This window comes from Triticum aestivum, chromosome 5B (genome assembly GCF_018294505.1).
Source record: "Triticum aestivum cultivar Chinese Spring chromosome 5B, IWGSC CS RefSeq v2.1, whole genome shotgun sequence".
Lineage (NCBI taxonomy): Eukaryota > Viridiplantae > Streptophyta > Magnoliopsida > Poales > Poaceae > Triticum > Triticum aestivum.
In genome coordinates, this window is record NC_057807.1 from 121,646,971 (window position 1) to 121,661,075 (window position 14,105).

The 14,105-nt window shown below is 41.2% G+C and overlaps 1 protein-coding gene across 1 annotated transcript; it reads right to left on the reverse strand.

The window, feature by feature from the left end:
* Positions 1-3,348: 3,348 nt before the first annotated feature.
* On the reverse strand, positions 3,349-7,208 carry LOC123115812 (uncharacterized). The gene is made up of 6 exons (XM_044536898.1): positions 6,892-7,208; positions 6,057-6,148; positions 4,714-4,951; positions 4,098-4,256; positions 3,868-4,014; positions 3,349-3,776 (listed from the first exon to the last, which is right to left on the reverse strand). The coding sequence occupies exons 2-6, from the start codon at positions 6,134-6,136 to the stop codon at positions 3,603-3,605; spliced, it is 798 nt and encodes a 265-aa protein (XP_044392833.1). The 5' UTR covers positions 6,137-6,148; positions 6,892-7,208; the 3' UTR covers positions 3,349-3,602.
* Between the last annotated feature and the right edge of the window lie 6,897 nt (positions 7,209-14,105).

A 14,105-nucleotide genomic window follows, 5' to 3' on the forward strand; every position in this document is an offset into this window, starting at 1 on the left:
AGTGACAATAGTCGGGGCACTTCCCGGTGATGACCGTAGTTTGAGGAGTTCATGTATTCCCTAAGTGCTAATGCTTTGGTCTGGTACTCTATTGAAAGGAGGCCTTAATATCCCTTAGTTTCCAATAGGACCCCGCTACCATGGGAGGCTAGGACAAAAGATGTCATGCAAGTTCTTTCCCATAAGCACGTATGACTATATTCAGAATACATGCCTACATTATATTGATGAACTGGAGCTAGTTCTGTGTCACCCTATATTATAATTGTTGCATGATGAATGCCATCCGACATAATTATCCATCATTGATCCATTGCCTACGAGCTCGTTTCATATTGATATTTGCTCAATTACTTTTTTGTTGCCACTGTTACGATTGCTACAAAACTGCTACTATTACTTTTGTCATCGTTACCGTTACTTCCATACTACTTTGCTACTAAATACTTTGTTGCAAATATTAAGTCTTTCAGGTGTGGTTGAATTGACAACTCAGCTGCTAATACTTGAGAATATTCTTTGGCTTCCCTTATTTCGAATCAGTAAATTTGGGTTGAATACTCTACCCTAGAAAATTGTTGCCATCCCCTATACTTGTGGGTTGTCATCAACACCTCTCCTCTCTCCATCCCTCTTCTTTGGCATTCTGTCAAACAACTCATGAGTTCACCGGAGAGCTCGCTGCCGGCAGCGTGGCTCACCCATGGCAGCTACGGTGGTTGATGATGCAGACCTACGACGTAGTGGAGGAGCTACACATCGAAGTCAGAGGCGGTGTGGTCCTGGTTCCAGCTCGGACAAGGAGTCGCACCGGCGCCCATCCCATCCCAAGGCGCTCCTCGCCCCCTTCCACCCAGCCACCTCAGTCGACGCTCAAAGGCCATCGTACCGCGCTGTGGTGCACACGCTTGGTCAATCTCCCGTTGTATCCTCTTGCTGGCCGAGGTCGGGCAGCCACGGCTGTCAACAGTTCCCATGCTTCCCTCTTCACCCTTCCCCAAGCTGGCAGCCAGGGTGGTACCAGTGCTCCCCGATGGAGGCAGGAAAGGCTGCGCGGCTGGAGGAAGCGGTGTTGCTACTGCGGGTCGCGTCGGCAGTGGTCTAGGCGAGCCGGAGCTCCACGGCGCCAGGTGGCTCCGCCTAGAGCAGGTGGCGACGGCGCGCCTCGGGGAAGGGAGGTGGCGATGATGGAGCGGCCCAGCAGGGCGGTGCAGATGCGTTGCCATGCAGTCCCGCTGTCGGGCATGAGTCGGCGAGGCTACTAGGCAGGCTCGTCGGTGGGTGCTGCAAAGCCGCGTTTATGATTTGCAATGGTGAAATATTTTTTAACATGAACCGGTCAAACGTTTGCGTCGTGAGAGGTGAGTACGTGCGTGACGGGCAACGTCTTCACCCAAGCCACATGGCACCTGACAGTGGGACCTACCTATCAAATTTTGCATCAAACTGATGTAATCACTCTATCAGCGTTTTTTGAAAACTATCACCACAATGTTGGTGGTTTTTTGAAAAGAAAATGAATAGTGGTGGTTTTTTGAATTAGGGTCCCCAATTATGATGGTTTTTTGCAATTTAGTCCGTTTTCGCGGCACAAGGGTGGAGGTCAAGTGCTCTAGCTCTCGCTAGTCTACACTCTACACGGTGATAATTGATTTTAATGGTGAACCTTTAGAAATAGTACTTACGAGTATTTATTTTTCCAATGAGTTCAATTTATTCTTTTAGGAACATGCTATATCTATGAGAGTACGCCTTCCCATTTTCTCGGTCAAATGGGGTTGCTGAGCGAAAGAAACACACTCTAACTGATTTGGTTAACACCATGTTAGACACAACATGTCTTTCCAATGTATGATGGGGGAGATTTTAATGACTATGCAAGTCATGTCCTTAACAGAGTTCCCACAAAGAATAAAGATATTACTTCATTTTAAGAATAAAAAAAAGACTAAAACTCTCTTGAAGTTGTTTGATGGAAGTCAATGTGGCAATTCACAAGAAGTAGAAAGGTTGGGCGCGGTTTGCTGCGCCATTGATGTTGTTGGGTATCTTTAAAAAAATACTCACTCTGCTTAAAAATACAAGGTGTATTACTTTTTGAAAAGTCAAAGCTTTTCAAGTTTGATCAAATTTGTACATAAATATATGAAAATCCATAATACCAAATCTGTATAATTAGATTCATCATGAAATGAATTTCCATATTTTTTTGTATAATATAGTGGATGTCGATATTTTTGGCTCCAAACTTGGTCAAAATTAAAGTAATTTAACTTTCCAACAAACTAATACCCCTTATATTTTTGAATTGATGGAATATTTAGTTCGGCGGTTCGGGGAAATGATGGAGTTTTTTTATAACACGGTGATTTGATGGCCCTTTCGCGGTGTGATTCTGTTTTATCCGCAAATAAACATATATTTATGTGTGGAAATTTCTACGTCTGTAGCTGCATGTACTATATAGGTGTTACAGTATCAGATGTTGGCGTTTCTTTTTTCTAAGTGGTGGTGGGGGGGGGGGGTGCGCGAGATTGATATGTTTCTATAGGCTGGTTGCTGCTGAATGATTTGAGAAATCATTGGCCCGATCAAAATTGTAAACCAAATCTTAAATTGAACACCTCAATCAAATGAAAATGCTTCAAAATTAGGGACCATAGTGAATTAAAATAATTGAACGGGAGAGCTCCTCGACAAATTGTTGACTGGGTCAAAATCGAGTGACCCAATTCTAGACTGAAGACAACAATAATTGTAAGGCCTTAAAATTTAGGAAACATAGTGTGTAATATAAAAGAAATGAATGGGAGAGCTTTGAGAAATTATTGACCCGGTCAAAATTGGGTGACCCAATTTCAATTGGAGACCTCAATTTGTGAGGCCTTAAAAATTAGGGGAGCCTAGTATTGTTGACCCGGTCAAAATCGAGTTGAACTAATTCTAAATTGAAGACATCAATTAATTGTGAGACCTTAAAAATTAAGGAGCATAATGTATAGTATAAAAAATTAAATGAGAGAGCTTTGAAAAATTGTTGACCCCGGTCAAAATCAAATGACCCAATCCCAATTGGAGACTTCAATTGAATGTGTGCTCTTTAAAACTAGGGAGCTTAATGTTACACAGGATGATACAAAAGGCAGTCATTTGGCAGCATTTTTTTTTTTGAACAATTGAATTTTTTTTAACAATATTTGGCAGCATTGTAATGCCAAGTCCGTGCAACTGCAGGGGTGGTGTTTAGCTGTCAAGGCAAAGATTAATTTTCAAGATACTAGCAAGCGAGTTAATATAAAAGAGCGCATAATCAATCAAAATAATAAATAAGCACTCGTATATGGGTAATCCTAGAACCACAGCGCACGTTATCTAAACACCCATGGAGCCTTCATAAGTACGAATACATCCCTAGTTTGTCTGATTATTAATCCTAGAAACCATTTGCGCACAAATCACAAATGCAGCAGCGTGTGACCATGCAAGAAAACAGAACAGTACGTGTTGTTTTTCATATTTAACAGTGGGTGCACAACTGCACATGGACAATCAATCAAACTTCAGCTGTTGAGCATCTCATGTCTTTCACTCACTTGAGAAGTTCAGGTCCTTCCACAGATGCGCTTAACAATCTGCCACAGCCTCTTACAGATGCGCTTAACAATCTGCCACAGCTTCCTACAGATGCGCTTCACATGGTCCGCAACCATCCTTGGACCAACAAGACGAACAACTATCTGGCAAATACCAATGCCCACTGACACATAGTTGAACACCTGCAGGCAACAACAACAAACGAATAAAAATGTCACGATTTGGACGCTTCTAAGATAGGATTAATGCACAAGGGTGTGGAAGTAAGCTTACAAGAAGATACTTGAGGTCTTCATGCTCGGCGTAGCCTTGTTGTGTCCCATTCCATGCACTGTACCCAGAAGTGACTACACTTAGTCCAGATAAGATCATCTTGATGAGAAATGGTGCCCACGGATCATCAGGGATTGAGGAATAGAGCTGTTCGAAAATAGCAGCATCCGATGTTACAATACTTGTGTAAGTAGCACTGGATGGAAAAAGGCTTTGGTTTTAACACTAACCCGGTTGAGCACGCTCATCGATGGTGAGAAGAGTATGGTTGTAAGCACAGCGGCAATAAGAGCCCCTCTCGCCCCCGAATGTTCAGCCTTGTATCCCCACTGGATTGTACCAAACATTACTGTGACGATCACCAAGAATGCTGTTGGAACAGATGCCATCTGAACCATAGTACAGCGTAAGTTTGCTTCATGACATTGACAACACAGGACACCAATATTGTACATGTATCTTTTCACCCTCAAAAAAAAAAAAAGGAGCTAGCTAGTGGCGTGTGCATTATTACGGAGCCACAATAAATTTAGTTGAATGGATACATGAAATGTGTGAATTGCAAACATTTTGAGTGCGCATTCAGTTGGACTAATTATCAAGTTACTTGCTGAAATATAGAAAGCCCTTGTTGGTAAAATGCTTGTTCTTTAGAAGAAAAAAACACAAGTTTTTGCATATTGCTATATTGATTGTGCTAAATATAGGAGCCAAGTTTAAAAAAAACTAATACGAAGTTAAGGACTGTCATCTGATATTCTGATGCAGACCTGATGGCCGGCGTAGTTTCATTTCAATAGACCATAGGCAACAACTGAAAATTTTATAGGAGTAAGGGTATCTTACCACAAGTCGTGGATGCTGAAGAGTATTCGCACAATGAACCACATACAGAAACAGCCAGCAAAAGTTGAAAGATAAACCAAATCCTGCTGTTAATATGCCATCAAACGAAGCTCCTGTCCCAGTAACAAAGCAGTAGTACGCAATCATGAAAATAAAGTTGAGTCCCTCAAGCATGAGAGATTCAGGGACAAAGCATTCATAAATTGAATCCCATTCCATGAGAGCAATTAAGCTGAACCTGAAATGACAAAAGAGCCCTTCATCATTTGGAGTTCAACCTTAAGCTTCTACGTAAGTAATTAACTAATTATAGAAGAAATGTTTATTGTCTCGAAAAAAAATAAGAAATATTGTTAGCAAGATAGTAACAGATATGTATCTATAAATACGTGTCAATTTAGCTAGATTTGTTCTATAAGATAAGCATTAAATCAGCGTTTAATTTTACTGCAGTCTATGATGCAGCTTTGCAAGAAAATTTTGTTTTCTTGGTCAACTTTTTTGGAAGAATGCATAATTAACAATTTGACATAAGTAGGGAACTCAGAGATTATTTGGCATGGCAATATGTTATAAGCTAGCAAGCGTTTGAGTTGATTCAATGGCTTCCAACTAGAGCTATATATTAGCCTACTAACATCCTCTAGTGGCACACATTAAACCGACACAATGGTTGGCGCTGCCAATGAAAGTTGGCATCTCAGTGAGATGAGTTGGTGTGTTACTAGAGACTATGACATTTACTTTCAAAGAACCATACTAGAAACAACTAATAATTGATTGAAAGAGAAATGATTAATAACATGTGCCTATATAGAAATAACCTAGCGTGAATTTGTTATGCGCTTTGCTCGAAAACCACGTACAGTACTATTCAGATATTCTATTTTTGCATGGTATTCAGGTTTGCCTACAATGAAGGATTCAGCATGGTACTGAGGTGTTCAACTTACAGTATGACCATGCAAAGGTAACAGACTAATGGCTAAATAATCCAGCTCGCTAGTACTTGGCTAGTGAGCATGCCCAGCATTGATCATAAGGGGGTAGAATAGTGAATGGTCAATAATTAATTACTGAGCAACTTAATTACTGAGATGGGAATAAAACAATGAATGGTCAATAAGTAATTGGTGAAGAGCAGAATGCTGGGTAAATGTGTAAATGTGTACCCTTGTCACCAAAGAGAAAAGGCAGATGGGTAAATGTGTACACATGCACCACATTAGTAGTTTAATGTGGCCCTCGTGGTCAGATCAACAGATATGGCCAGAAGTGGAATAACCCAGGAAGTAACATGTTATTCTCTGCATTGACAAGAAGGACAGAAAAGTAGAACTTACATGGGCGCCACATAAGCTCCCACACTGATCCCACTGACAAGAAAATTGATCCAAAGAAAAAACTTCTTTACTCCAGCCATTCCTGTAGATAACTGCATCGGGGAGACGAAAAATGTAATATATTCTTAATCATTCTTCATGTGCTGCCAATACCAAAAATATTAGAATTAATTCTGCAGAAAAAAAATCCCATGATGATGTACCCTAACCAAATTCTAACGTTAGATTCTACGAGAAAATAAGGATGCTATGTAGGGAATGCATAAATCCTTAGATAATGTATGCCTAGCGTTACTAGCATTGTTGCGTTTTCAGTATGCTTTGTGTGGTTCGTGTCCTGCCAAGCCAGCAAATGTTTGTGCAGTGTAGAATAGTGTTGCTGCACCAACCTTAAACTTGCTACACAGCATTTGCTCAAACTAAGAATGATTGGGGCCTCAAATCAATGAACGTGAAAACAATTGAGCTGCTAATGTATATCATGCTCCCAAGGTGGAGGGTCGATTCCCAGGGTACGCTGCGGCCAGTGTTGCCAATCTATGATCTATCTTACAAAAAAAGTCGCAGCTTCATTTTTCGGTTTCAGAATCAGGACGCATTTCTTGAGTTTTGCTTCTGGGTTACCCTGGATCACCGCGGTAGTTCCATCCAAACAGGCCAAACCATGGACCTGCGGTAGTTTCATCATGCGCATACGGAGATGAGATCAACTAAAGCAGGTTCTTTGAGAAGACGGTAAACTATGGATGGCGCAGCCTCTGTGCACAGCACACACATCAGTCGAGTTCGAGTACCCTTGTAGTGCATACGGCAGACGAAATAATCTTTGATATACCTTATACTTACAAGAACACAGCCGGGATCTCTGTCCTTGGTCGATCTCGCCCCCGCGGCGACGGCCTTCTGGAGGCACCACCCGCAAGAATCAGCAGCGGCTAGCGTGTGCGAGCTCTAGCAACAGACGTCAGCCGGCCCACCGTGCTCTCGCTCCGCCACTTGCCGGCCGCTCTCCCCGTCTCCCGCCGCGCCAGCCCCACTCCGCCGCGACGCCTTGACAAGGAAGCGAAGAAGAGGGAGTCGCCGCATAGAAAGTGTTGGTTCGTCGACGGAGCTGGTATCCTCTCCGGGGTCCGTGCCCAAAAGCACACCAACTTTTTCTTTCTGCTTTTTTTTGAACGAGGGGCATCAGCTTTTTCGATTAAACGCTGTGGAATCTTTTTCTAAACGAGGGAGGATTTTTACGCTTTGCTGCTGGTTTTATGACATGTTTATTCCGAAATTTGTTTTTTAAGTATAGAGTTGCAGGATTTAAATGTTGTTGAAATACATAAAAATAAGGGGGTGAAATGCATAGAAATTTGAATGATATACTTTCATATGTTGGTTTTCTAGCGCAATTAACACAATCTCAAGTATAGCATCTTTTGGAAAGTTGCAATTAAATTATGTGTAATGTGTTTTGAACACAGTACAATCAAACATCGCCCTCGAAAGGCTGAAATAAGTCTAGGAAAATGGGTACACCACTATCAAGTATATGACTTGAACCCTGGTGGGCTGGTTCAACCACGAGAACCCTAACCATCTGAGCTACGATCATCTCACAATTATTATGTTTTTTTAATATTCTTTTAATTAAGTAGCATTTGTAGTTCATTTAATTTCACAACTGTTCTTTCAAGTGGCGCGGCTTAAAGTTGATGAGTTAGTTTTTGCATAAAAGGAATTCAAATGGTGAATAACCTCATACTATAGACATTGCACATTGTAGAAACTAGATGAGGTCCTGCGCATTGCTGCGAAAATTAGTTGCAATATATTTCAATAAGATTGTGTGGAATATAAATATTTAGATTAATAACATGTGAACCAATTTTAGAAATACATACGAGTTATCATATTTGCTAAAAAAATTATTAAATATAAGTAGAATAATGGAATGAAATATTTTTTCCATTCGTGGTTGCATGTGGTGATGGGTCCTTTTCATGCATGGTTGCATGCTGGGGTGGGTCTTATCTAGACCTGGTCATGGGCAGCCCGACCCGACCCGACCCGGAATGGCCCGACCTTGTCCACAGGCCGGGCTCGGGCCTAGATTTCAAGCCCGATGGCCGGGCCGGGCCAGGCCCGTCGTATTCACGCGTTAACGAAGAGGCCTGGCCCAAGGCCCAGCAGGCTTTTAGCATGATGGGCCAGGCTCGGGCCCGTTTTTAGGCCCGACGGCCGGGCCAGGCTCGGGCCTGGGTTTTTGCGTCGGGTTTTGGTAGGCCCGGCCCGGCCCGACAGATGGCCAGGTAGGGATTAATCTTTTAGGTATAATAGTATTTGCTTTTATTTTTGGGGCGCACTACAATCGTTCTGATTATACTTTTCAACAAACTAGCCATCTACATCGCTTCGAATCTAATTAAAAGTATGAATCTAGGATCTTTGATTGTTATAGCATTACACTCTCGCGTAACATTTTTATTCGCTTGCAATATCGTTGCAATATTCTTACATTTATCCTGTCAAAAGTGATACAAAATTGATGCAACATTTAAATATGTTCATGAAGGAAAGAGAAATTGGGTAGGCAACTACCCTCGTTACTTGCAGCAAAACATTCAAAATATTGTCTCAACACACACAACATAAAAACCAAATGCATGCAACATACAAAAACGAGTCAGCAACAACGAGAAATACCTTTCCAACATAAATTCAACCTCTCACACCATATGTCCAAAATCACTGTATTATGTTTCCTATATGCACACACCAGACAACATAAGTACTTGCAAGGTATCAAACTAGTCTACGCAACATAAAAAATTCAGAAATCTTCTAACTTTTTACCGCAACATAGGACACGCCCGTCTCCACTGATTTTGGCTCACCAAAGTTCTACCGGAGCTAGATCATGTAACTCCGAACCTGTTTCCCACAATCCCTACATCTTTTGAAGCTCGGTGCCATGAATCTCAGCTCCACCTCGCATCCATGACTTTTTCGGGGCAGCCCAACTCCAGCTCCATATATGAGTTCTTGCATGGCACAAAACCCAAAGGCCTCCATCTGTTGCAGTGGAGGAGAAGATTCCTAGACAAGGGGTACATGATGTGGAAGGTTTATGGAAGGGGGAGGAGGAGGAGACGTGAGAAAAGTTGCTAGAAGGACGAGGGACACTCGGGAGCTGGAGTGTTGCATAAGAGGAGGGCTCGCGGTGGAGGATGCATGTGGGGCAATGCTGCATGAGGGACCTACGAGAAGGTGACACGTGAGAGGAAGATGCTACAAAGAAGATAGTGAAGCAATGAGGTGAACGATCAATTCCATCAATCTATCGGTTGACATAGACCATTTTCTTTTATTTTTATGAGATACTTAATATCATAACACTAATATTTGCAAGAGTACAATTCTAGCATTCAGAACTTCATGGAAAACATATATGGGAAATTTGTTTGTGTACTGTAGAATGAGATGACTTTTTATATAATGTCTAAAATTTTGAATAATTGATGCCCGGTAGGAGTTTCAATTCTGCTCTACCATGGAGCACTTGAGTGTCAATCCTCACACTACACACCTAGACATGTGGCCTCAGTGATGGACAAACTTTGTGTGGGACTGTTGGCATGTTCTTAAAAAGCACCCACATCATTATATTCGACAAACTTTACGAATGGAAAGGAATACATTGAACAAACCCAAAGAAGAAAAGAATACATCAACATGTACTTTTTCCTCTGGCGGTGAGTTCAATGACGTTCTTCCTTGGTTGGCCCATCAGTTCTCGCTAAGTTGCGTCGGTGGGAGCGGAATAGTAACTCTCACCACTCCAGTAGTTGGGCACTGGTCCAATAGGTGCAGCGTAGGTTTTTTGCGTTTATGTGTAGTGTAGCGAGCCTAATTCCCTGTTTCAGCTCGCGTAATATCTAATTATGTAGTGAATCAACTGTTGCACGGATGATCAAGTGTGATATATGAAACTTGTTTAGAAAAATGTGTAAACTCTGAATATGCCATTTGCATACATGTTTTCATTGTTTAAGTTATTGTATTTAATTAATTTGCATTCATGCATTTTTAAATGGCTTAATTAATAACTAATTAAGTCTAGCTCATATTAATATGATTAAACATGTCATTTGGATCAACATGTTGAATAGATCATTAATATGTCATATTCATGCATGTTTGCAACAACTAAAATTTAGAGTTAGGCTTAATACGTATTTAACCTTTCTTTTGTTATGGAATAATTGGAAATGCCTATATGGCGCTTCCTATTCCATGCAATTTGGGTTGTTCGTATTAGATCAACATATATCCATCTTATTCCATATCATCCATGGTAATCAACCTTAATGTGATGCCTATATAATCTAACTGAACCATTATCCTTAATTGTTGCATTAATGGAACATGTCTATCTATTGGATGTTAGTTCCATTTAAACTTGATCCATGTTGCACATGCATATCATCTTTGCCATGTCATGCATCGCATATCATGAACATGCCGGATACTTTGTCGTAGTAGTAAGACTTACATCGGCTGTTCCCTTTTGTGTGTTGTTTTGCTTTTTCGTGGATAGGATCCGAAGATGATGTGAGATATGAGCAAGGTTTTTCAATGTACCAAGCGTGGATTTCATGCAAGACTTACAATCCCCTCCTTGATCATGCCTTACCCATTCTCTCCCCTCTTCTTACACTAGGGTTACGATGTTGTAGCGGTTTGCGATACGTATTCATTGCAGGGCCTGATTTTGATCCTCCAACATATTGCCTTGGTTATACTTATCCTAGAATGACCTGCTTGATTATTTTAGAAGCTTTATTCAACACGCCCTGCTTAGTATGCATGCTTAGGACTTAAGCTTTACCATGTTGTCCCCTTCTCTATCTTGCTTATGGGTAGTTGTTAACCTAGCTCGGTGACACTTTCATGCCATGAAGTTAGTTATGCAATTATGTGAAGCTAGATAACCCATTGCGCCATTGGTGTAGAAACCAACTACAAGCCGAAAGTTAAGCGGGTTGTTTGAAATTGCAACCAGAAAGTTAAGCAACGCTATGGGAAGCGCATCTCACAATTGTTCGTTCTAGGAATCATCACCGAAGGTTTTGGGTTAAATAGGAACATAAATAGCAAGAAACAAAATAAACTATGTGCGAGCAGGTAGGTAATGGTCAAGTGCTATGCTCACCGGCAACAACGCCAAAAAATGCTTGATGGCTTACAAGAGGACAGTGTGTTGTAGAACTTTGGTGATAAGTGAAGTGTGGAACCCCCAGGGACCGAAAAGGAAGGTACTACTAACCCCCAACTATGGTGTCACCGACATAGTTCCGTACACACCCAAACCAGAAATTGGAAATAACCTACTCTATAAGTTGCTAGGGAAACAAAATAAAAAGGAGTTTTATCAAAACTACAAATGAAAAAGGTAATAAATAGGAATAAAAAGGAAATAAACTAAATGGATGCAGAGTTTGACTACAAAAGCGTTCTCTACGATTCTGGAGTCATCACTACTAATATGATCTGTACAACATATGTGGAGCATAGTTCTAAGTTGTATCCTTAATCTACTCTTTATGTGTCTAAGTTAGTGGAGCTCAGTACAAATACGTTCTACAGCGTAGACTCCACATCACATACCCGACCTTCGTAGTTTCCCAATCCCGGTTTCACCGCGGGTGATGTAACATCCCTTTGTAATGATACCACTTTACTCTGCTAATGAATGCCATGTCATCTCTTTTGCTAAGCCTAATTGCTCCTTAATAAAAACCAAAGTCAAATTCAAATTGAAAATGCAAGTCAAATTATTATTTATTTTAAAAAAATCTTTGCAATATTGCAAATAATCACTAAGTAATTCTCATGCGGGAACCAACATTATTTGAAACTCCAATAAGGCCCTTAGCTATTTTTGAAATGACCCAACAACACTTAAGTGGAACATTTAAATTCAAACTTAATTTGGATGAATTCAAAACAATCCCAAACCTTGTGGGCATCTCCAAAATATTGTGCTTGATTTATGTGACTAGTTTCATGTTGAACAAAAATAAATAGGTATTTCTTTTAAATGCAAAAGAGTGGTGAATTAAATAAAACAGAAAAGAAAACTAAGAATAAAAAAAAGGCCTAGCCCTACTGTGCAACTGGGCCTAACTGCACAGTGCACCGAAGCCCAACCCAGTTTGGCCTTTCCCCAACCTCATGCTACAGGGGGTAGAGGAGGGCGTGGCGGGAATATCCTATTTGATGCTCTCTGCGTCAAGCTGTCAAGGCTTCGCATAAGAGCTGGTTATCGAACCGTGAACTGGGCCGGCCCATTTACAGTGTTCGCGTTTCCGGTTTGGGGAATCTTCTAGAGTTTCCTAGCCGGTTTTTTCTGGTTTTGGGAAGCTTCTAGAAGGTTACATGAACCGGTTTTTTCTTTTTTTGGTTTTTTTCTTTCCTTTTTAAGTTTTTCTGTTTATTTTTCTACTTTATTTTCTCTTTTTCTTTTCCTTTTCTGTTTCTTTTTTATTTTTCAAGTTTTTTTTCGAAAATAGTTTATGTTTCCAAAATTGTTCGTAAACTTAAAAAATTGTTCCCACTTTTAAAAAACGTTTATTTTTTTTTAAAATGGTCGTGTTTTTCAAAATTGTTCATAAATTCAAAAAATGTTTGCATTTTAAAAAAATGTTCTGAGATTTAAAAAATGTTCCCTTTTTAAAAAATGTTTGTCTTTTCCCTTTTTTGGTTTTATTTTTTACTTCGGAATTTCAGAAAATGTTCTGACTTTCGTAATGTGTTCACTAATTTGAAAACAAATTACGTTTTTAAAATTTGTTCGCAAACTAAAAATATGTTTGAGGAATTTGAAAAAATGTTCTCATTTCTAAATTTTCTTTTCATAAATTTGAAAATGTTCTGTAATTTCAAAAAATGTTCCAGCCTTTTAAATTTTGTTCACATACTAAAAAAATGTTCATCTTTTCTGATTTTTTGTAAAATTGCGTTTTGAAATAATTGTTCGTGATTTCAAAAAATGTTCGTGTTTAGAAAAAATTGTTCATGATTTCAAAAAAATGTCCCTGCTTTTTAGAAAATGTTATAGTTTTTTGGAAAATTGTTCACAAATTTTGGAAAGTGATTGTGTTTCACAGAACATTCCGTTTTTTGAAAAAAGAAATTACTTTCGAAATTCCTAAGTAATTCGGATCTGCAAAGCGCGTCTGGTTCTTTATGTCTGATGCTAAGTTATGAGCACATTCAAGTACCAGGTCAGCTGGTGGGAACACATCGTCTGGGTCACTCGATCGTGCGTTCGGATCCCCGCCATCGAATTATTTTTTGAGCAATGCTCATTCATGTCGATCGCCAATTTCATGGGCCGCCCAGTGGGGGATGCTCCTGTGCGAAACCGCAGCAACTTGACGCAGAGAGCGTCCAATAGGAGGTCCTGGCGGGAATATCGGCGTGGCGGCCATCCACCTTGCCGACGCCGCCGTGTCGGCCATCCCATGGGTCCCCAGTTGGATAAGAGCATCCCCGAGCCCCCCTCAACGAACCCTAGCCCCAATTTTTCACCCTCACATTGTTTCTGTTCGATCCCGAGCTCGCACAAACCCATCGTCGCCATGGCCTCCTCCATCTGCATGGCCACCGTCGTCCGCGTGCCAAGTTAGCATGCCCCTGGCTTCTGTGTTGTCGTCTACATCACATGCGAGTTCCCGATCGAGCCACGGTGCCCCGCATCGACCAGATCAGGTCATCTTCAACCTCAGGACACCGCCGCCCTGCCGCGTCGATCTGCTCTGTTCTGCTGCTCCTAAGCTTCCAATGGCCTTTCTTGCGCCTCTCGGTGATCACCGCGTCCAAACCCCTCTCCCTCGTGCTTGTTTTGTTGTTGCTGCTTTGCTACTTCCATTGCCGCCGCGCCCGAGGTCCCGTCGATCTCGCGATCGCCGCATCCCTGCTCGTGCTCCCCCTCGCCCTCGCCACCCCGTGTGCGCCCTGGCCGTGCCCAGCCGCGTCGCCCGCCGCTCCAGGCCGAAC